The 25,751-nt window shown below is 37.3% G+C and overlaps 1 protein-coding gene across 3 annotated transcripts in view; it reads right to left on the minus strand.

Annotated features, from left to right (window-relative positions):
• The window catches only part of COL6A5 (collagen type VI alpha 5 chain), a 130,617-nt gene that overhangs the window by 17,001 nt on the left and 87,865 nt on the right, over nt 1-25,751 (minus strand). For all 3 annotated transcript variants that reach the window (XM_021934872.2, XM_003895127.4, XM_021934871.2), the window contains exons 34-37: nt 19,107-19,200; nt 17,897-18,556; nt 15,138-15,225; nt 12,403-12,614 (exon numbers count right to left, since the gene is read on the minus strand). In XM_021934872.2, coding sequence (XP_021790564.2) covers nt 12,403-12,614; nt 15,138-15,225; nt 17,897-18,556; nt 19,107-19,200 — 1,054 coding nt within the window. The remainder of the gene's footprint in view (nt 1-12,402; nt 12,615-15,137; nt 15,226-17,896; nt 18,557-19,106; nt 19,201-25,751) is intronic.

The raw sequence follows: 25,751 nt of genomic DNA on the forward strand, positions 1-25,751 counted from the left end.
AATATAGAAATAAAATGTCAAAAAAATACCCCACCACCATGGGTGAAGTTACTAACTGTGAAAATGTTTTATTAGATAATGTTTGATGGCTAAATGGGCCCTGCCTTCCAGTATAAATTCCATATTATCTCTTTTAAAATCTATTGTTGGATTTAACTTGCTAAAATTTTCTTTAGAATTTTGCATCTATGTTCACATCCGTATGAACGATGTTCTGTAGTTGGTCGGTAGTTTCCCTTTCATGTAATGTCTTTGTGTGGGTTTGGTATCAGGGTAATCTGGCCTCAAAAAATGAGTTGGGAACATTCCAAATCTACTCTTCTAGTTATTCTGAAATATGCAATAAATTATTGTTAACTGGTGTTAACTTTAAAGTATATAATAAATTATTGTTAACCATGAGAACACTAGATCTTATGCCTTCTAATAAGTATTTTGTGCCCATTAACCAGCACTTCTTTATTTCCGCCTCCCTATTAGCCTTCCTAGCTTCTGTTAACCACCATTTTATTCACAGATATCCCAGGTATCCAGATTTGATCATTACACATTGAATGCTTCTATCAAAATATAACACGTACCCCAAAAATATGTACAACTATTATGTATTCATAAAAATTAAAAATAATAAAATGAAATAAGTGAGTTGTGAAATATTCCCTTTTCTTTAATGTTCTGGAAGAGTTTTCATAGAATTGATATTAGTTCTTCCTTAAATGTTTAGTTGAATTTACCAGTGAAATCATCTATACCTGGAGTTTTCTTTATGGGAAGATTTGAACTACAAATTCAATCTCATTAATAGGTATAAGGCTACTTAGGTTACTTCTTCTTGAGTAAGCTTTGGTAGTTTATACATTGCGAGAAATTTGTGTATTTTACCTAAGCTGACTTATACACAAAAGATTGTTCATAATATTCCCTGGTTATCCTTTTAATATCCTTGGAATACATCTCCCTTCTCATTTCTGATATTGGGAAGTTGTATCTTCTCTTTCTTCCTGGTGAGTTTGATTATAGATTTATCAATTTTATTGATCTTCTCAAAGAAACAACTTTTGGGTTTATTGACTTTATTGTTTCTCTTTTTTCAATTTCACTGAATTCCACTTCATTTTTATTATTTTCTTTCTTCCACTTGCCTTGGGTTTATCTGGTTCTTCTTTCTCTGATTTCTTAAGGTAGAAGTTGTGATCATTGATTTGAAACATTTCTTTTTTGTCAATATAGGCATTTAATGCTATTTATTTCCTCCTAGGTACTGCTTAAATGGAACCTCAAATTCTGGCATATTGATTTTATTTTATTTCCAAATATTATACTTTCTAATGTCCCTTTTATTTATTCTTTGACCACAGACTATTTAAAAGTGCTTTATTTAGTTTCCAAATACTTAGGGAGTTTTCAAAGATCTTTCTGCTATTGATTTATAATTTAATTCTGTTTCGGTCAGAGAACACATTTGCTATCACTTGAATCCTTTAAAATGTTGAGCATTGTTTTATGGTCCACAACATAGTCTATCTTGGTAAATGTTTCATGTGCACTTGAAAAGATCATATATTCTACTGTTGGTGGAGTGTTCTACAAATGTCAGTTAGGCCAAATTAGTTGACAGTGTTGCTCAAGCCTACTATATTCCTGCTGATTTTTTCTTTTTTCTTTTTTTTTTTTTTTTTTTTTTTTTTATCAATTATTGGGAGAAGATACTGAAACTAACTAATACTCTTTTCATTTTTTAAATATTTTTTCCTTCATGTTTCATTTTGGAGAATTTCTATTGCTATGTTTTCAAGTTTGCCAATCTTTTTGTTTTGCCAAATCTAATCTTCCATTATCCCATTCAGTGTATGGCTCATCTCAGACACAATGGTTTTTGACCCTGCAAATTCTTTTGGAATCTTTTTATACCTTTCATGTTTCCACTTAACTTTTTAACATATTGAATACTGTTACAATGACTGTTTTGATATCTTTGCTAATTCTAACATCTATGTCTGTTGTGGTTTGTTTTTGAGTGATTATACTCTTCATTATGTTTTGTGCATTTCTGCTTCTTATGAGAGACATTGTGAAATTTTCCTTGTTAGGTGTGAAATACTTTTGTATTCTTGTAAATATCCATGTGCTTAGTTCTGGAAGGCAGTTAAGATACATGGAAAGAGTTTGATCCTTTTGGATCTTGCTGTTATGATTCGCTAGGTGAGCCTAAAGCAGTGGTTAATTCAGGGCTAATTATTTCCTATTGCTGAGCCAAGACCTTCCTAAGTTTTCTCCCCATTACTATGTGAATTATATTCTTTTCCAGTCTTGCTGGTGGGAAAAAAACATGATTCCTAATCCTGTTGAGTAAATGGCACTATTTTAAGAGGGTTCTTTCCCTGGTCTCAGGTAATTCCTTAACATGCATGTGCTGTCAATACTCTTCTGAATAACCCAGGCAGACCCTCTGCAGACCTCTGGGGTTTACTCTCTGTGCAGTTATCCCCCTCTGGTATCCCACTCTGTCAGCTCTCACTGTCTTGGTCCTCCTGTTCTCTCAGCTCTGACTCCTCAGCTCCAGGAGCTCAATGGGCTCCTCCTCAATGCCCTCTTCTTGTACCATGGCCTGAGAGCACTCAAGGCTATAAGCCGGAGCACTTGTAGCGTTCATCTGTTTTCCTTCTCTAAAGATTACTGTATTTCATTTCCTAATGTCCAGTGTCTTAAAAGTTGTTATTTCATATTTGCATTTTCTCTTTTGTTTATTACAGTTGTGAGGTAAATCCAACTACTTTACTCCATCTTGGGCAGTTCTAAAAGATGAGAACTGACCATCTTGTTTGAGATGCTTCTTTTCCTTCTTACAAAGGACTAAGAACTGGTCATATATACACCACATTCTTCCTTTATCACTAAATACATTTATAGTAATTGAACAGGATTTTGCATTGCAGAAGCATGTTTGAAATTTATGGGCCTCCTATTCTCCACCAGGAACCCAGTGGCAAACTCTTCTTAGAATTTCTGGTCAAGATTGAGGTCCCTGATTAAACAACCAAACATGAAACTAGAAGTGCAGACCACAGCATATATTTTGTATTCTTTGCACATCACCACCAAAAACACTTCTAGAGTTCTCAGCCATAGCGTGTTAGGAATTGTGAAGATTAATTAAATGAACATTTCAAACTTTTTGGAGTTTGTGATCCTTTTTGGAGTTTTGGAGTTGACTAACCATTACCTGTGATGTTATCGTGATCTCTGTTTTTCAACTACAGCATTTCAGTTTCTTTAAAAAGGCCAACCAACACAGTTTGTTAAACATAAAGAAAAGCATGGCTGGGTGTGGTGGCTCATGCCTGTAATCTCAACACTTTAGGAGGCTGAGGTGGGAGGATCACTTGAGGCCAGGGGTTCAAAATCAGCCTAGGCAACATAGTGGACCCATCTCTACAGAAAATTTAAAAAATTAGCCCAGCATGGTGGTGTGTGCCTGTAGTCTCAGCTACTCTTGAGAGGCTTAGGCAGGAGGATCGCTTGAACCCAGGAGTTTGAGGCTGCACTGAGCTGTGATCACACCACTGCATTCCAGCCTGGGCAACAGAACAAAATCCTATCTCTAAAAATAAAGAAAAAGAAAAAGATATTCATAATATTCTAGTAGATTCATAAATATTCTAGTAGAAGCAAAAGGGTTAACTTACCATGTTAGTGAAATATTTTTTTCTGCAAGCCCATACCAGAAATATTACTGTTTTTCCAGTTTTTTCTTTATAAATAAGCAAAATCTCAATCCTTTTCTAAAATACCCCTCAGAACTATTTTCTAAAGAGGTATATTTCATCTACAAAATGTCTAAAAATAGGTCCCTTCCCAACTTACAGGACTAGAATGAGAATCTCTGAGGCTAAATGTGGATGATGTACCTTGAAAACTCTAAAATTTAGTCAAACCCAAGGTGTGATTATTCTACTTGGAGAATAATTCATCTTACTTAGGGAGACAAGGTCTTCAAAAATATTTTCTTTCAAGATAATCTGGCAGAAGTGTGGATAAAATATACCCACAGCTCACAATGGTGCTGTGTATTTTCTGGAAATGTCAACCCAGCCAAATTCTCTTCTTCAACTCTGTGAAAGAATTTCCTTAGAATGGCAGAGGAAGGGGAACTGACTCACTTTCCTATGGGCAAGATTTGGAAGGAATTAGGGATTCAGCAGAATTTCCAGGGAAGCACCCCCAGAGAGTAGCCTGACTTTGGCCAGTGACTCAAGCCACAACACCAGATGTGCTCCAGTAACGTTAGGGAGAAGCGGGGCTGGAAAGGAAACTTAGAGAAGGGAGGCTCTGAAGGACTTGGGCCATCTGGACTGGGATGAGATATGCTGTGAGGATGCTATGCTGCCTTTCATGGCATTTGTGGGAAATCTCAAGATATGCATGAGTTATCCAGTGGCCTGCTTTGAAATTTGTTCAGGGGACAAAATTAACCATGTGTTCTTCATAGGCAAGCTACATGTACAATTGAGGCTACTTGATGTGTGAGGTTCTGTCCAGATGAACTGTAGCTAGTATTTTCCAAGTTGATTTTTTTTATGATTTCCCATGAGATTAGCAGTACTTTCTTTTGGCTTTTCTACTTTCTTAGTATTTAATCAAGCATTTAGTTTGCTTCGGGTCTTGTGCTCAGCTCTATGCTTGTCTTCTTTCATTTAATCTTCCTTGAAGCACTATGAGGGTAGAATAATCATCATTTCCATTTTACAGATGAGCAAACCAAGCCTTGGAAAGGGTGAATGAGTTGGCTAAGAAAGGATGGCTGATAAGTGGTAGAGGCAGGATTTGAACCCAGCTTGGTCTAGCTCCTTCAGAAGAACTGGTCATTAGAGATGAGAGTCTAGCAGAAACATGAAGTGACTCATCAACCAGCTCACTTAAGGCCCTGGGACCTGGTGTGAAAAATGTGCTTCTCAGTCAATGGCTGTTCCTTCTGGCTGAAGCCACCAGAGAATGTTTTCTTCCAAAAGTAAGCAACTACATATGAATTAAATGCAATTTGTAATTTTTCTCTTCTTAGGCATTGTAGAACAGTGATTATCAGCAGAATATTCAGAGTTTGAGTCCTGCCTCTGTCATTTGTTAACTTTGTGACCCTGAGTTTTCTCCATGCCTCAGTTTCATTACCTTAAAAATATGTAATAATATACCACAACCTTAAAAGGTTTTTGAGAAAATTAAAGTTTGCACCATGCTTTGCATATCCTAATTACTCCACAAATACAATTTTTAGAAAGAAACAAAGAAAAGTCTCAGGCATCTGAAAATCCTTCCCACGACAGTATATTATCCAAACCGGGACTTCTACTGAAAAAAGCAAAGTCAGCTGGTCTAATTTACACACACATGCACAAGTGTACAGATGCTTTCAGAAATGAGAACTCTCATTCTGTTGTGTTGACACATGCTTAACTTCAAGGAGTAGGCAATCATTCATACACCTCTCCACTTATCACTGCCAGCCTAGGCCCATCACCCCTCCTGTCTGGTAAAGTCACTGGTCAAGTTCTAAAGGCACGAGTTGGGGCAACAAAGGAGGCAGGCACAAATACGTATGTGTCTGATGGATGTCATTGATTTTATGCCTAAGGGAAATGTAGACATATTAAAAATTCTCTTGTTTTGCTGTTTGAAGTCCTTGTCCCTCATTTACCTGAATAAGTAGGGATGACTGTCTTAAAATAGATTTCATCCTTTTCTCCAAAGACTTATAATTCATGTCTTTTTGGCCTAGACTTTTCTAGGTGGCATTTAGATGATAAGAGTGAGTCTTGGCCGGGCACGGTGGCTCAAGCCTGTAATCCCAGCACTTTGGGAGGCCGAGACGGGCGGATCACAAGGTCAGGAGATCAAGACCATCCTGACTAACACGGTGAAACCCCGTCTCTACTAAAAAATACAAAAAAACTAGCCGGGCAAGGTGGCGGGTGTCTGTAGTCCCAGCTACTCGGGAGGCTGAGGCCGGAGAATGGCGTGAACCCGGGAGGCGGAGCTTGCAGTGAGCTGAGATCCGGCCACTGCACTCCAGCCTGGGATACAGAGCGAGACTCCGTCTCAAAAAAAAAAAAAAAAAAGAGTGAGTCTTGTGGGTCATTTCCTACTCTGAAACAGTAGTCTGCAGAAAGGGACCAGCACACTGAGAAAAGGCAATGCATGTCTTAGGAGTCATTTACACCCAAATGACCTAGGACATGGCAGGTTGGTTTAAATGGAGTTATTTATTCTGTGCTCCATGCCTCCGGATGAGTTTATAAGAAGGTTTTTTTTTTTTAATTTAAATTTAAAAATAGAATTGTGCCACAAAAACTATGATTACATGATTTAGTGATTTAGTTTATACTCAAATTTGGCCATCGGATATATCTCCTCATTTGTAAATGCAGAAATGACCATCACCAGGCAACATGGCATACGTTGCTAAAAGTCCGTGTTTGTGTGTTGATGGTCATGTTTTTGAATCCTGGCTCTGCCACTCACAGTCTACATGAATTTGTGTGAAGTTCTTAACCTTTACATCAGTGTCTTCATTTGTAAAAGGAAATGATAGATTTAATTTAATAAAGATTAAATAAAATCATGTCTATAAAGTGCTTATATGGTGGCTGGCCCATGGTTGCCCTCAATAAGCAGTAGCTTCTGTGATTACTATTATTCCTCATTCATTGTTCATCAGTCAAGTGATACTGTGTATGCAATACTTTGAAAGGTGTCCTGCATGGAATGAATGTTGATTCCCCAAAGCATGCCACTTTTTTTAAAATTAAATTCAATACATTCTGGATTGAAGTAGTCATTTTTTGCACACACAGAATATACCTGACAGATGACAAGCTTCTTGAAGACAAAGCTTATGTCTGAGTCTTTTTTAAAATCTCCCTAATTTCCCCAAAAAGTCCACTTCAGGGCTTAGTTCAGAACAGGAGCCAAAGACATATTTGTTATATGAAAGAATGTCTGAATAGTTAAGGAAAAATCCACGCAAAAATCTAAGAGTCTTTTCATATAGTAAGCCCTCTATGAGGGCTGCCATCATCCAACTAACTTGCCATCACCACTACCACCACAGCCATCACCATCACCACCACTCTCACTACCACTCCACCATCATATCTTCCTTCCATCACCAGTACCACCACCACCACACCACTGCCATCATTACCATTACTATTACCTCCTCACTATCACCATCATCACTACCACCATCACCACCACCCCACCTTCATACTTTTATCTCCATCACCACCAATATCATCACCACCACCATCCCTACCACGCACCTCAACCACAACCATCAGCAACAGCAAACATCTTCACTACCATCATCTTTGCTACTACCATGACCAGCACCAATGCTATCATCACCACCGCCTCCATCACCATCACCACCATCATCACCTACTTAATACTTCAAGTACCCAGTTTTTATTCCATTAGAAAGGGTCACATAACATAAAATGCCACCAACACTCTAGAACATTCATTAGTTGCAACAAATGATTGCACAAAACATACAGAAGCAATGTCAGTGTATGTCTGAATTCAGATAGTCCGCTTATTCTGAACCCTCAGTTTACATGCGTCTTGTTCACATGTGAAACTTTCATGGAAGAAAACCAAAACTATAATGACAATATTAATGACAAATTGCCAAGCAAAAGGAAGTGTAGCCATCTCAGTTTACAGCTTAAAATGAAGTAATGGGAGACTCAGTTTATTCTACAAAGAGCAATACGATGGTTAAGATTTCTTAATTATTTCATAAAACATGTTATTAAAATCCAGACATTACTATAATTCTGCTGCTGATTTCTTATTTGAAAAGTGTACTGATAGGAAAGCAGAACATTCAGCTGATGTTCCTTGGATGACTCAGAAGCCAGTACTGCTGCATTTTATTCCAGTGCAGATTTAAATTTAGCCCAAGTAAAAATATACATTCAAGTTTGATACATGACAGCAAAAATTAGAAGCAATCCAAGTGTTCAAAAAAAGTAAATGGTCAAATACATGCATTCATTCCTCAAAAGGAACATTTTGAGAACATTTAAAAAATCAGTATGAAGCTTACAGCAATATAGAAAATGTTGTGACATAATATCATGTGAAAAGCAGGATATGCAATTAAATAAAACTGTAAACCTATATGCCTGTGGAAAAACAAAAGAACGTATTATGCATTAAAAATAACTCAATTTGCTAAATTGTTTGATTTGAAACTTGGTATTTGAATTTTATATGGTATAATAGTACTTTTATCATTTGTAAAAAATATATAGTAGAATCTTGGACATGTCATAAGGGAACAGTGGACAGGGTGTAGCAGTAGAGAGCCTGTCTAGTGAGTCTGCCAGTTCCACAAACTTGGGGGCATGAGGTTTCTTCTAAAACACTTCCCTTAAGAGTGACTTGATAGTTTATTGTTCTGAGGGGCTGTCCTGTGCATTGGAGAATGTTTAGCAATGACCTCTATTCACTAGATGCCAGTGGGGTCCTCCAATTATGACAACAAAAAATGTCTCCAGACGTTGCAATATGTCCCCTTGTGTGGGGTAGGGTAGAGCTACTCCCAGGTGAGTTTTTACCAGGTCATCACTAATACCCTTCCAGTTCTATTATCCTAGGAGTAATTCAAAGCAAAAAATACATATATATTGGCTCTAAAAACAAAACAATTTATAAATCAGAATAAGAGTACAGTTAGAAAAATTAAACAGAAAAACAAAACCTGTGTAAATTCCCTTAAGCAAACTCCAGCCTAGTCTGAAGCAGCAAGTGTTGCTTCTCATTTCTTAATGAGCTCATTGAAAAGAACATCAGTTGAAGTTATCCTAAGGCCTGGGGCTGCTTAAAGCTAGGAGCAGGCCCTAGGCTGAGTTTGGGTTGGTATTTAAAATGCATTACAAATTATCCTGTTTTTTAATTATGAAAGTAGATTAGCTGTATCTTAAGTACTGGTTAATACAGCATTTAAAAAACATTTCACAAGAAAACATCTGCAAGCATAATACAGCATCTTTGACGAAAGTGCTAGTTTACCAGTGGGTCAATAGTTGCAATTTAATTAGAATTAAACAACCCATTTTAAAGTTACATAACGTCAAAGAACAAAGTGCATTTTGTGGCAAGAAATTAGAAGGGACTGCATGTTGCAAGGGATTTTTATATTGCAGATGTTATGTTCAAAAAGCCTGTTAGTATCTCTAGATAATCTCTACATATTTAGATCTTAAATGTGTTTTGTCAGATAGATGTTGGATGGATAGATGGATGGAATGTGTTTTGTCAGATAGATGTTGGATGGATAGATGGATGGATGTTCTTGAATAAGATAAAATTATAATCTACTTCACGTGGAACTCTTTAGCAACACAAATTCTCATTTCTATTCTGTGATTCTAGATACCCAATTGTTTTCAGCTCCATTGAGAGCACAGATTAAATCTGGCACACCAAAATGTTCAAACGTGCAGTGACCCATAAACTTCTGCCAACACCAGAATCACCTGAGCTTCTTGTTAAAACCCAGATTGTGAGTCCTGCTCCCAGAATGTCTGATTCAGTAGTCCAGGACAAGTGCTGAGAATCTGTGTTTCTAATGAGTTCCCAGGTGATGCTGATGCTGCTTGTGTAGGAACAACTCTTTGAGAACCACTGACATAGTTGATCTCAAGCTTGAGGGCATACAAATATTACCCATAGTGGTTATAAAGTTTGTAGCGTTCTCCTCCTCGTTCACACTCCTAAATATGAAACAGTAGTTATCAGGAGGGCTTAGGAATCTGTGCTTACAATGAGCTTCCAGGTAATTCTGATATGGGTTGTCCTTGGGCTGCTGTAAGTAAAAGGAGGGCCAAGAAAGGTGATAGAATTGAAGATGATTTCAATTCAAACCAGAGCAGATGGGGAGAAACAGAGAAAGAGGCATAGGTAAGAAGATAGTCAGTGATTGTGCTTCTTTTGAAAGAGAGCGATGCACAACTCATTGCCAGCTCACAGGACTCTGGGTACTACAAATTTCTTAAATGGTTAAGATTCCTGACTTTTCCCAGCCTTTCAGTTCAAGGGCAGACAGATCAGCTATCAGCCAAAAGAATTGGATTATGAATGGGTAACAAACACAGCATATGGAGGTGCTTGTGAAACTTACCAACCTTTTATTTGTGCCATACATCTGGAACTTATCAAAGCTCATTTCTGAGTGACTGAATAAAATATCTGAACCACAACTCACTCTACAGGACAGCACACTGTACAGGAAGATCTCGGCAGTTTTTGGCAACTGGCTAAAGATGATTGAAAGAAAGAAAGAAAGAAAAGAATAGCACAAAGTTCCTAGAAAACACTTATGATCTTAGACTCACATTTATTTTAAAGGATTAAAAAATACACATTATCCTTCTGTCTGAAACACTCAGTGTTGCCAGGCTATCCCAACCTGACGTAATCATCCCCAGAACTCTCAGCATACTTCAACTCACTGCAGGAGAAACTGGGTGCAGTAGGATTTACATTTTTTTTCTTGCTAGAGCTATGAACAATTATTTCTTCAGCCAAATGGGACCTTACACTAACTATACATATCTTGATTCTCAGAGAGCTGAAAAAAACCAATGAAAAGTCTTTCTTTTATACTGAACATCAGTCATTAACAATGGCTGCAGAGATGCCCTTCTTTCCTTCCTTCCTTTCATATCCAGTCATATCTGTCTTTCCTGAAAATGTTCATGCTTCTAAATTCCTAGACTCTGGAATGCTTAGCTCTAACAAAGCTATCACAAATGACAATTTGATACTCTAACCCTCTGCCAAAACACCTCTTCTTCTCTTTTTTTCCCTTTTTAAACCAAACCATAACAAATTCTTGTGCCTTGAAGGCTACTGTAATTTGCTATTCATTAAAATGAACATGCACAATTAATATCCATTAAAAGGTACAAATCTTTAATTTTCTTCTTTAGTCTGTGTCTACAAGAAAATAAAAAAAAAGTGTTAACTGAAAAAAATACACATTTGAATGTCTTAATGCCATGGTACTACATATATCTAGTTTTACTGCATCACTTTTTTTTGAGCTAAGGTGCCTATTTTTCAACTAATGATTGTCTTTTTTATCCTTAATTGTAGCTTGTACAAAGGTAAGTTTAGCTGTTTTAAAGATAAGGTTCAAATATCTATATTTTAGAAATAATTGTGGGGATGTAAGTGTTAAACCCAAGAAAAAAATTTTATCTGGGGAAGCTACTGAGAATGAATATTATAGTACAAAATTGACCCCTTTTTCTCTTGTACTTACCTATTCTAACTACCATATGATACTTTTGGAACAATGCTTAAAATACTGACATTCTGCCAAATAAGCATTTTAGAAGATTCCAGATGCATAGGTGGAATGGCTGAATAGTCTCTTTGGAATTAAAAATAAATGTATTTTTAATTTATGTGGGTATAGAGTGGGTGTGTGTATTTATGGGGTACATGCTTTGATACAGGCATGCAATGCATAATAATCACATCATGGAGAATGGGGTACCTCATTCTCATCACGGAATGATGAGAATCATCATTTAGCTTTTGTATTACACAATTGAATTACACTCTTTTGGTTATTTAAAAAATTTTTTAAATTATTGACTACAGTTACCCTGTTGTGCTATCAAATAGTAGTTCTTCCTTTTTCTTTCCTTTTTCTCTACCCATTAACCATTCCTACCTCCTGTCACACTTTTTAATGAAAGTACAGATATATTCCTTTGTATCTGATTTGTTTGAAATTATTACATTTTTACAAAAGTTATTGCTTTGCCGTAGAGAGTAGGCATCAAGGGAGTTTATGCTGTATCATTTCTGGGTACCACAAAAATAAAACATACTTTCTCATATTATCACAAATTCTGGAACACTGGCCAGGCCAACTTTTAAAAGTCATTTTAAAGAGAATTGCTTGAACCCGGGAGGCGGAGGTTGTGGTAAGCCAAGATTGTGCCATTGCACTCCAGCCTGAGCAACAAGAATGAAACTCCATCTCCCCCGCCAAGAAAAAGGTCATTTTAATCCCTCCTTTGCTCTGATGTTCACTATACTGCTTCCTTCTACATCATACTAACCTTCTAAACTGTGGATTCTAGAGAAATCTTAAGCTTGGTGAGAATATCAGGGACATTTCTGAGAGGTTCTATCAGTGATCTCCCTAGCAGTGCCCGTCACCATTCAATTTCAATAAAAATAGAAGTTGTATCTACCATAATGAACTTAAAAAAAAGTTGCTTTAGATACCAGCCTTAATTTATGTGATTTTCTACCAGTGTTAAAAGATGAGGATCCCGGCTATTTAAACATTTCCATCATGACTTTTCATTTTCTTACCAGAAGTGAGACTTGCAATTTCTGCAGATTTTTTATCTTTTTCATAATTGATCATTAATTTTTGTGGCTCAAACATTTGGCTTTGAAGGTAAACCAAATAGTCACTTCCATTGTCCTCTATCTTTATAAAAGATGATTCTCTCCCAAAATTTAATTCTTGGCCAATGAAGTCATTCTCTCCTGAAAAATCCTCTTGTAGCTCAGTAGTAAATCTAGGAAAAAAAAAAAAAAAAAACCCAAAAAACTCTTGGTGAGTCTAGATAACTTTAGAGAAGGAGGCAAATAAAAAATCCTAACATTTAACATAGTTATTTAATTATCTCCTTAAAAAACCAGTTGGGTGGTGAAAATATAAATCCATTTCAATCAAATAATTCACTGAGATTCATTACACATACTATTTTTTAAAACTCTGATAAAATTTTCTACTTATTCTATCTTTTCTTACATCTGTTTAGAGGCTATTAAGTACTACTTTGGAATAACCAAGTTTGATTTGTGCAGAGTTTTATTGTTTGTTTTCTTTTGAGACAGGGACTCACTCTTTTGAGACAGGGTCACCCAGGCTGGAGTGTAGCGGTGCAATCACAGCTCACTGCAGCCTCAACCTTCTGGGCTCTAGCAATCTTCCCACCTCAGCCTCCTGAGTAGCTGGGACCATAGATGCATGTCACCATGACGGGCTAATTTTTAATTTTTGTAGAGATTGGGTCGTGCTGTGTTGCCCAGGCTAGTCTCGAACTCCTGGGCTCAAATGATCCTCCCTCCTCAGCCTCCCAAACTACTGAGATTACAAGTGTGAGCCACCATATCCAGCATGTAAAGAGTTTTAGATAAGTGAAAAGAAACGCACAAGCATTTGGAACAATCATATTATATCTCAGATTGATACCAATCACCATGGAAAATGCAGAAAAAACTTAATCTACCAAGCACTGCTGTGAGAAAGTAAGATTATATAAAACATAACCCATATCAGTGCCTCTTAAAATAGTGTCTACATTTATAATCATAGCAGTTTAAGAGTTCTCTGTGATAATTTGAGAAGTTTGTGTTTTTATTTGGTTGATGATATAAAATATATTCAATAGAAGTTTATTCTTGATTATGCAATTTTATGTAATTTCAATGTCTGTGTTTGCATTTGCATTTGATACTGTTTGGCACCCAGTAATACGACTTTAACTGTTGAGAGTTAATGAGGAGAGGAAGCAAAGTCAGATGTAATATGTAAATAATACGTTCACACCAGGAGAAAATCAAGTGATATCACGTGTGATGGCACACTGTGTGAATAATCTTGCAGTACTGCAGGTGAAGATACGTGGTGGGGAATCATGTCATCACGTAACAGAGTAGGCAAGCTGCATGTCGATGTTCTTCTGCAGCATGCACCATATTTTATATATTTTACCAACATCTACCATTTTTTTGGTTTTTAAAAGTTCCAGCTTGACAAAGAAGAATTATTCATTGCATTAAGTTAGTGTTGAAAATTTTTGTCTCACTGGGTTTGTCTGGATTTGATGTATTAACTTGTTTTGGTTTAACAGCTGCATAAGAACTATAAGTGTATAATATTTGCAGCTAGATTTGTGTTTGTAAATGTATAAATAACATTACAATATTTTGTCTGCTGTCCTATAGAATTGGTTTTGCTTGTAAATGACTTTATGATTTATTCAAGGTTGGGAAACACCGCTTCACATAAGATCAGTGCCACATTGTCCTTCAGAAGGTATTGGCTGCTAGATGCTTCCCTGCATAATTACCAAGTAAATGAAATATGACATTGGAGGAACATGTGCTTGCATGAATTCTGGAGAACTCACCTTTCCATTTTGCTCCTGGGTGTATCAAAGAGACCTTATCTGTTCTGAGAAGCTCTTTTACTTAATTGCAATTTGAGACGATGGGGTGATTGTGGGTCCAAACCTGGGCCTACACAGGGGTCTAAACCTGGGTCTAAACAGGGTCCCAGGGATCTAAGCTTGATGAAGCACATAGAAAAGAAGAAAGCAACTAAGACGGGCCACTTTCACTCAGTTTCAGAGCAAAGATTCCTTCAGATTAATTAGTTATATTTTTATTTAGGATACAATATCAAGGAACATTATATACACGATTATATTGTAGTCTTTTATGCTAACTTTTGGGGATGAAACATGAATCATATGTAGCCTCCGACTTCAGCAAGACAAGACCCTGGGTAGACCGTAATAAGTGCCTCAGCAGTGCAAAAAAAAAAGACTATGGGTTTTGATGGGGAGTAAACATTGGTTTCAAACACAAGACAGCTTCAATCTGGGTCATGAAAGATGGCTAGGGTTTCACCGAAAGGAGCAAGAGTCCCAGGCAGTGTGAAATGGGATAATTCACACAAGGCAGGTAAGAGTTCAGTGTGACCAGAACTCATGGTTGGGAGAAATAAGAAGTGAGGTTGAGGTGGATCGAGGATAAATTGTGGGTTCTATTCTGGGGTAAATTTCAATACAGGAATTTCTGAAGAAACCATGAATTTAAAGGCAAAATTGTAATAAAGCTTATGATGTTATAAAAACATCAAATTGGAAATCATACCTGATATGTAATTTCAGCTACGGAAAATGGAATGCATAAAAAGTCTACTTCGGTGACCTTGTTAGCATACTCAACCTGATAAAGTGTTATTAACCAGTTATACTCCCATCAGTCAATTAACAGTCGCTTGTAAATATAAGAGCTTTCTAACTCACTGGAAACCATCATTTCGATCATTCTCTCCTAAACTGATGAGACTACAGGCATCCTCAAGCATTGGTGGTGGGTACTGATTGAATCCCCCTATTGAGAGAACAAAGTTATAGTTAGATTTTAAACTGCAAATGATGTTTCCTAGGTAAAGATAATCCCAACAGGAATCCTCTTGAAGCAATTAATGTCACTAACATATTTCAGCAAAGTTTGGCTGGGGTGAAAACAGATAATAGCAGTTAGCAATAGCACTCAAAATTTGGTTTCAGAGTGTTTTAGCAGCCAAAGGATTACCAGAATCATGGAAACAGACTTCCTCAAATTGTTCATCTAAGGGCTAGTTGTGATGCAGCGACACATGATTTTCACATGCTCAGGCTAACATAATCTAAGAGATACTCTATTCTGGTTCATCAAAGGTTTTTCACCCAGACTTATGCTAACAGATCAAATAGAGACAAGGTAATGTTTCATTACATGATACTGATATCATTTCTGTGCTTCTGCACCCATTAACACTGATTCCTATGAGGAAAAGAATCACAGACAAGATTTTACCTTACTTAAATAACATGCCTATTTATCCCCTTCCTGATGTTGTTCTATACATTTTGGAATATTGAGAAGTATGTTACCCTGCCCCATTCAGGAAAATAAAAGATTTTAAGGAAGGCCTTCAGCCATTGAATGATCCAAGGTTCTATGAAAATATCTCAGATAATGTCTGTAGTTTCATAATAATCACATTTTCAAATTCTAAGATGAGCATTTTTTTCCTTTTTTCTACTTCTTTAAAATGAAAATGCATCTCTGATTAATTGCATCTGACACTTACTGTTGGGTGGGCAGGAATTGTGATGCAGTGGTCATTGCCTATGCAAGTGGGAAGAGCAAACATGCCAGCACCAAAACTTGTAGAACTCGGGACAGCAGTTTGAAAACATTCCCATAAATACCAGCAGAGGAGTCTTTTCACTCCTACAAACCAAGTGGTTGTGGGAAGGCAGTGAACTGGGTGTGTTTAACACTTCCCAGGTGAAAGTCAAAAGTCGGCTACCTCTACATAATTGCAAAGCCACTTAACAGTCCAACATGACCAGCTTTGAGTTGTTTTATAGTCTTTTAAAATGTTGCATTATCATCTATCTTAATGGCACAAAGAACAATACCGCATAGAAAAAAATGGATACCAATGACTCTGAGCCAAGAAGTAGCTCACAAGAGTCAAATTCTGAATAAGAAGTTGTTTTAGGAATGCCTTAACCTGCCTATTCCACATAGATTTTCTTTTTATGCATGCACAGGAGTGATATATTTACTATACATCCAAAAGAATTCTTTCAATTGCTGTAAAATAAAATGCTCTAATAGGAAAGTTGGTATCAAAATTTAATTGGAAACTTTTTTTCCTTTACATTATACAGTTGAGGGCATCTTAGATTTAAAGAAATAACAGTGTTCCCAAGAGGGCAACTATTGGATTCTTTAATTGAATATGAATCACAGGAGAAAGGTGGAGCTCTCCTTGCAATGAAAAGTGAACGCTCAAGACATTATCACTGTGGTGTTGTTGGGAAATCCTTTGAATAGCAAGGAAACTGGGATTGTACAGTGGTAGAATTGATTCCAGCCAAGTTTACTTCTAAAACTGTCAGATTTCCAGAAAGGAAAGGTTCAGCTCTGATTCTGTGGGATCTTATGGAGAAGGGTTTCTCAACCTCAGTGCTATTGCTATCGACATTTGGGGATGTATTATTCTTTGTTGTGGTGGGGAGTCTGTCCTGTGAATTGTGGGATGTTTAGCAATATCCCTGACCTCTATTTACTTGATACTAGTAGCATCCCCAAGTTGTGACCGCCAAATAATGCCTCCAGACATTTCCAAATGTCCCCTGGGGCAAATTGTGCCGTATTGAGAACAATTGCTCTAGAAGAGTGTTTTCCCAAACCGTCTGTGGTAGAGGACAAGGTATTCTCATTTCTAGTTCTTTGCAGACTGATGCTTTTGGTCTAAATCCTGTTCAATGAGACAGAGTCCACTGGTCATGCAACTGTATGCCACAGCAATCAATGTCAAATTGCCTTAAAAGTTTCTAGATGTTTACTCTCAATCTGTGTATTTATTTCTTCACACATCAACTTGTAACCTGGCACTCATCCAATGAGTAACCCTTCGTAGTGCACTGGCCTAGAGCCATGCTATTCAAAGTGTGATCCATGAACCAGCAGCATTGACATTACTGCGGTACCTGTTAGAAATGTAGAATCTCAGGCTTCACCCTAGACATCCTCAGGAAGAACATCCTGCTTTTTAACAAGGTTATTAGGTGATGTGTTTGCCCAGGACTCTGCTATCTTCACATCCTCACACAGGTCTCCAGGGTGTACCAAAGTTGGAAATAAAACAGGTATAGCAAGTGAAACTTTTACTTGAATGTTCTTCTGGAAATCACCTAACTGCTGCCAGAACTTCTTGAGCAAATGTGACTCATAAGCCCTCTAGTCACTCTGTGACTTTCTAGTGCTGAGAGTTTGGCTAACAGACACACTATGATAAAAACAGGCCTCAGGCCTCGCCATTTTGTGACCAGGATATAAACAGGGTATAACCAGCAAATGATCCATTCCTGGCCCCATCTCACCATCTAATTCATAAATTATGTTTAGATTAGCTATAGACACAAAAATAGGTTATCAATACTATAATAGTAACAAACACTAGCTTATTAAAACAAAGAAAAACAATGAAATAATAACTTACGCCTGACTGAGTATAAAAAGGGCTTTAAGAACTTCAGAATATAATTCAGATCTGGTTTATGTATTCTCCCAAGCTGTATCAGGTGCTGATCAAGTGGGTAGCTGGCTAACTCCTCCATGTCATCCTTACGTGTAGGGCCCAGAGAAATCACAAATATGACGTAGCCTTGACACTTAGCCCTCAAAGCCATCATTTTTACAAATTCTTTTCTCTCATAATTTTCTCCAGCTGAAACCACAAAGATGACCTTGTGTTTTCTTCGATAGGGTGTTCCTGGAAAGAGATTTTCAGTGGTCCACATTAGGGCATCACCAATTGTGGCTTCTCCATTTAGCTGTTGGAAGGAAGTCTGGATGTGATTCTTCATTAGGAGTTGGTTGTTATAAGTGGTAAAATCAAACTCTGTTTTTACTGTACCCATCTTTGTCCTGGAACTTTCCCAAGGAGAATAGCTCAATAAGGCAATCCTATCACCAGAGTCTGAGATTAAAGGGTCTGAAGCAATGTTGAAGTTGTCAATCACTGAGCTCACCAAGGCTTTCACAGCCTTAAACTCATCCTTTGCTATATTCCGAGAATTGTCTATGAGGAAGGCTACATCCATGTATGAATCTTCAGATAAGAAAGCCTCTTGAATGCAAGCATTTGGAAAACATTTATCTGAAAACACACAGAGAGACACATCATTGGTTCAACACTGACCCAACAGGACACTTGTTTGAGATCTTCAAGTGATTCAGTGACTAATTATAAAGAATTATAATTTGATCAATACCTCTTTGATCTCACATAATTTAAATTAATGAGAAATTTTCAATGTCCCAGTACTTCTCCAGGCACTAGCAGACAATAAGGGAAGGGCTTTGTTGAAAGCAGATGTAGGTAGCACATATACCTGCAGTGTACAAGTTATGTCCAAACTCATTTAGAAAATATTTTTGATATTTTAGAGACTTCTGATATAAACTACCCAATCATCCCCAAGAAATGCTACATTGGTTGGGATAATTTTCTAAACCAATTTTCACATTGTATGGAAACTCCAAACATTCCAGAGATTGAAACCATGATATATGGTATTGAAAAACTAGAAAACTGAAAATAGAACCTATGATTAAAAATAGAAATCTCTGGATAAAGCCACATTCAACAACTCATCTAGAAGGCATTTAAGCTCTTCAGCACAGTCAATTCTCTTCACTGGTCTTACCATAGCAAAGTGTACAGCGCCGAAGTCTTTCTAATGTTTGATTTTCCCCATTTGGAGGAACTGGAATCACCTGAAATGTTCCAGTGTTGTCAAACTGCATTGGAAAAGAAGTGAATGCATGTTTGCTCATTGTGTTAGTCACTATTAGGAAACCACTGTGCAGTCACTTTAAGGATTAGTTTAAAATACACCCAACTAATCACTATTACCTTGCATTATAGCTCCTTGTTCCATTCAGTGCATGTTCACACACACACACACACACACACAAAATCCCCTGCTTATCCTAAACATAACACAAAAAGTATCTATAGAACAAGTATCATCATCCCTAGATTATGATGAGAAAAATGCCATGAGATAACCTGACCAGATTCACTCACTGGGGCAAGTATTAAAATCTCTTATTTCCAAGCCTGCAATTCTGGACTAAATTTGTACACACTTCCGATTATGCACCAGCTGATTATACACCACATGCCAGCTTCTGAAGTTGGGCCCTGCATAAACTGTACATTCCCAAGCTTCCTTTGGGATCCACTAGTGATCCCAACTATTTCCAGTCCACTCTATCTAGAAGAAGGCACATCTCTCAGTTGTCAAGGGGACCTTCTCAATCACAAATTCCACTTAAAAGTCTATTTCAAAAAGCAATGGACAGAATTTTATTCAAAATTCCTGGTGGTACACTGTCTGATTTCTTATTTCCTGATTACTTTTTAAAATACTTTAATACTCACTGTAATGGGCAATATACAGCACTCACTCATTCATTCAATGAGTCAATAACTCTTTATTGGGCATTTACTCTATGTGAGGCACCATGCAAAACAGATGCTTTTACAAGTGTATGTAACTACAAACCACTGCTCAAGGAAATAAGAGAGAAGACAAACAAATTCTGTTATAGGTGTAGTTTTATGTTCTGGGGATATGAAAATAAATGAAACAGATAAAACCTCTATCTTGGCCAGGCACGGTGACTCACGCCTGTAATCCCAGCACTTGGGAGTCCAAGGTGGGTGGATCATGAGGTCAGGAGTTCAAGACCAGCCTGACCAACATAGTGAAACCCCGTCTCTACCAAACATACAAAAATTAGCTGGGCGTGGTGGCACATGCCTGTAATACCAGCTACTCAGGAGGCTGAGGCAGAAGAATCGCTTGAACCAGGAAGCCGAGGTTACAGTGAGACAAGACCGTGCCACTGCACTCCAGCCTGGGTGACAGAGCGAGACTTTGTCTCACAAAAAAAACAAAACAAAACAAAACAAAAAAAAACCCCACTATCTTACATTCTAGTGGGAGAGCTATATCATCAACATAATAAAAAAGTAAATTATTTAGTATGTTGGGAAGTAATATTTTTCATGGAAAAAAAAAACCAAACAGGATAATAGGGATGGGAAAATCTGGGATAACATTTAAGTAGAGCCCACTGATAACATGACGTTTAAGCAAAAATTCAAAGGAGAAGGAAGATGGAGAAAAGAATTTCTGGTGTAGGAAATAGCCAGGTGAAAGCTCTGGGGAAGCAGGGGCATGCCTAGCTTGTGTGAAGATCAGCAGGGAAGACAGCGTGCCTGGGATGGGGTGAGAGAGAACAAGACAAGGAGAAGGTGAGATCAGAGAGTTACTAAGAGGGACTGAGTGGTAGATCATTCAGAGCCTTGCAAGCCATTGTAAAGACTTAGTTTTAACTCTGAGAGAAATGATAAATTGCAGAGTTTCAGGCAGAAGAATAACCTGGTGGCTTAGGGCTTCCATAAGATTACTCTAGCTGCTGTGTTCAGATAGACTGTAGCAGGGCCAGAACGAATACAAGGCCACTAAGGAAAAGGTGATTGCACAGTCTAGGCAGAAGATAATGGTGGTTTGGATCAAGGTGTCAAAGACAGAGACACTATGAAGTGGTCAAATTCTGGATATATATTTTTTACAAATAATATCAAGATTAGTACTTATACCAATACTTAATACTAGTACTTAAATGAATGCTATATTTACTAATAAGTACTAATATACTTTATTGCACATATGCACATTTTAGTGTATATATGTACATATATGCACTTTTGTATACATGGACACACAAACATACATATATACACACATTAAAGTTAAGAATGTTGGATATAAGAAGAGATGAGGAATCTTAGATAACTGCAAGTAGAAGAATAGGATTTTTATTAGCTGTGATGGAGAGGGCTGTACGTTGTACAAGTTTTGGGAAAAAATTAGAAGCTTCATTTTAGATATGGTAAGTTTGAAATATCCATTAACATGCAAGTGGAAGTATTGAATAGACTGCTGTGTGTATGAATCTAGAGTTCAAGGATACAGTCTGGATGAGAGATAAGACATATCATTGAGGATATTTAAAACCCTGAGTCTGGATGAGAGTGTCAAGAGATTGCATAAGGATAGAGAAGAGGGCTAAGGCATGTGCTTTGGGCAATACCGACATTCTGAGGCCAAGGTGATGAAGCTGAATCGGAAAACTAGACTGAGAAGGGACAACTAATGAGGTAAGAGAAAAACCAGGAAGATGAGGCATACTAAAAGTCAGCCCAAAAAAGAAAACGTTTCCCAAAGAAGGGCAGAATCAACAATGTTGTATACTGTAAATAAATTCAGTGAGTTGCAGACAGAATCAACAGAATCAACCACTGGGTATAGAAACATGAAGATCACAGTTGACCTTGCCATGAGCAATATCAGGAGAGTAGCAGGAATCAAAATGTGACTGGGATTATCTCAAGAAAGAATGCTAGGAGAGGCACTAGAGGCAGCAAATATAGACAATTTCTTTTTTCCCCTAGGATATTGCTATATGGGAGCCAAGAAATGAAGCAGTAACTGAAAATCTAGGTCAGAAAGTTGTTTTATTTCTCTCTCCTGATTGGAATAATGTGGCAGAGAGGGAAAAAAATCAGTCTATAGTAGACAGAGGGTCTCTTCCAGCAATAAAACTAATAAATAATACTAATACTAAATAATATAATAAATGATAATATATAAAACTAATAAAAATAATAAAATAGGGGAATGTGAATAACTAATAACTCTGTCCATTTTATCCAACTTCACAAGAGGAAAGATCATGGGTAATTTTTAAAAAGATATACTCTATAGAGAAAAATCAGACTTATAGAGATTTAACCTGCTAATACTTTTAAAAATTTTTAGAAATTTCTAGAACATCAGTAGGGCTTTGCAAGTTTAAATTCCACTTGAGACTGGATCCAGGATAAAAAGGTAAGGCTAACTGTCTCACCACTCCTATTCAACATAGTATTGGAAGTTCTGGCCAGGGCAATCAGGCAAGAGAAAGAAATAAAGGTTATTCAAATAGGAAGAGAGGAAGTCAAGTTGTCTCTGTTTGCAGACAACATCATTGTATATTTAGAAAACCCCATCATCTTAGCCCATAAACTTATTGAATTGATAAGCAACTTCGGGAAAATCTCAGGATACAAAATCGATGTGCAAAAATCACAAGCATCCCTTTACACCAACAATAGGCAAGCAGAGAGCCAAATCATGAGTGAACTCCCATTCACAATCACCACAAAGAGAATATAATACCTAGGAATACAGTTAACAAGGGATGTGAAGGACATCTTCAAGGAGAACTACAAACCACTGCTCAAGGAATTAAGAGAGGACACAAACGGGAAATATTCCATCCTCATGGATAGCAAGAATAAATATTATGAAAATGATCATACTGCCCAAAGTTATTTATAGATTCAATGCTATTCCCATTAAACTACCATTGACATTCTTCACAGAATTAGAAAAAAACTATTTTGAATTTCATATGGAATCATAGAAGACCCCATATAGCCAAGACAATCCTAAGCAAAAAGAACAAAGCTGGAGGCATCATGATACCTGACTTCAAACTATACTACAAGGATACAGTAACCAAAACAGCATGGTACTGGTACCAAAACAGACATATAGATCAATGGAGCAGAACAGAGACCTCAGAAGTGACACCACACATCTAGAACAATCTGATCTTCGACAAACCTGACAAAAACAAGCAATGGGGAAAGGATCTCCTATTCAGTAAATGATGCAGGAAAACTGGCTAGCTATATGCAAAAAACTGAAACTGGACCCCTTCATTACACCTTATACAAAAATTAACTCAAGATGAATTAAAGACTTAAACGTAAAACCCAAAACCATAAAAAACCCTAGAAGAAAACCTAGGCAATAACATTCAGGACATAGGCATAGGTAAAGACTTTATAACTAAAACACCAAAAGCAATTGCAATGAGAACCAAAATTGACAAATGGAATCTAATTAAACTAAAGAGCATCTGCACAGCAAAAGAAACTATCATTAGAGTGAACAGGCAACCTAGAGAATGGGAGAACATTTTTGCAATCTACCCATCTGACAAAGGTCTAATATCCAGAATTTGCAAGGAACTTAAATATATTTACAAGAAAAAAACAAAAAACCCCATCAAAAAATGAGGAAAGGATATGAAGAGACACTTCTCAAAAGAAGACATTTATGCGGCTAAGAAACATATGAAAAGAAGCTGAACATCCTTGATCATTAGACAAATGCAAATCAAAACCACAATGAGATACCATTTCATGCCAGTCAGAATGGCGATTATTAAAAAGTCAGGGAACAATAGATGCTGGCAAGGCTGTGGAGAAATAAGAATGCTTTTACACTCTTGGTAGGAATGTAAATTAATTCAACCATTGTGAAAGACAGCATGGCAATTCCTCAGGGATCTAGAATCAGAAATACATTTGATCCAGCAACCCCATTACTGCGTGTATATCCAAAGGAATATAAATCATTTAACAAGAAAGAGTCATGCACACATATGTTATTGCAGCACTATTTACAATAGCAAAGACATGGAACCAACCCAAATGCCCTTAACGATAGACTGGATAAAGAAAATGTGGTACATATACACATGGAATACTATGCAGGCATAAAAAGGAATGAGATAATGTCCTTTGCAGGGACATGGATGAAGCTGGAAGCCATCATCCCCAGCAAACTAACACAGGAAGAGAAAACCAAACACCGCATGTTCTCACTCATAATTGGGAGTTGAACCTTGAGATCACATGGACCGTGAGAGGGGAACAACACATACCAGAGTTGTTGAGGGGTAGGGGTTGAGGTGAGGAAACCTAGAGGATGGGTCAATATGTGCAGCAAACTACCATGGCACATGTATACCTATGTAATAAATCTGCATGTTCTGCACATGCATCCTGTTTTTTTTTTCTTTTTTTTTAGAAGAAATAAAGAAAAAAAAAAGTAAGGCAAACTATTTCAGAGCAGACTTGCCAAAAGAAATAATAATGCCAAAAACAAGAGATACAAGGGATATGAGGTGAATTTCACAGAAAAATAAAAATGGGCAATAAACATATGAAAAAATGCTTAACCTCACACAGGAATATAATCAAAACAACGAGATACTCTTATTTACCTACCCAATTGGCAAACATTTAAAAAGCTCAATAGGTAAAATCCAGTATGGGTATGTGGGGAAACAGACACTCTCAGACATCAAGGGTAGCAGCTCTATGCCTTCAGAGTTGAAGCAGTGAGGACTTGATGAAGAGGTTTGGAAGGAGGGAGTTGAGAGAGGGGAACAGAGAGGAGGATGTCCTGAGTGGAGAAGAGTGCAAGGCAGGGAAGAATAAAGAATGACTAAAGGGAGCACTGCTCAAGGAGTGATATGCAGTCAGAATGACTGTGTGGGGTTATTATCTGGTAAGAGCAGAGTGATAAGAACCAGATAGCTTCCTGGGTCACCTTCTCTGTAGACATGATGCAAATTTAAAATGATTTGTTAGCTAGAGTGACTGGAGGCTCTTTCTCACTGGGGATTCTGAGGGCTTTGGCACAGTCCTATCTGAAGGATTAAATTTGATGTCTTATTCAGATTTCTTGTATTCTGGAATTTTATGCAACTCTCAAAGCTGAAATGTCACTTATTTTCCCCAGAGAGAAAAATTAAGGAGGCAGAAAAATTTCAAAAAGAAAAACTGAAAACCACAGGACTTTGACTTCCTGCAATCCTTTTTGTCAGAATCTGTTGTAACTCTCTGTGGCTCCTATTTCCAAAAAATGCTTGGATGTGTTAGGAACAGATTGATTCTCTCCATGTTATAGGGAGATTCTTTCTCTTTATATGGTAGAAATTGTACATTTTTTATAAAAATAGACCTTTACAATCTCTTGAAGGACATGATGGCTTTACACAGCTCCAGAAGAATGTATTTTATGGATAATCTGAATATATTGAAAAGTTGTAGAACAGATGAAGAGGTTTTTAAGTTTCTTAGGAGGAAGGGAAGGGGAGCACTGATCCCTTGAGAATCTGTGGATCCAAAAGTGACACGACCTCTTTTGGGAAAAATGTTCATATACATCAAATGTTTTGCACGACCATAGGGGTCCAAAGATCCCCTGAACTTCTTCCATCACTGGTTAAGGCCAGCTGTTCTGTGAGCTACAGCAAGCAGATAACAAATCTGAGAAACACCAGAGCAGTAGAGGGCTGGTAGAGCACCACGTTCATGGCCCTTTATATCACGTAGACTTAAGTTGGAATCTCAATTTAGTCACTTAGTAGTGGTA

The sequence above is a fragment of the Papio anubis genome, chromosome 2, assembly GCF_008728515.1.
Source record: "Papio anubis isolate 15944 chromosome 2, Panubis1.0, whole genome shotgun sequence".
Lineage (NCBI taxonomy): Eukaryota > Metazoa > Chordata > Mammalia > Primates > Cercopithecidae > Papio > Papio anubis.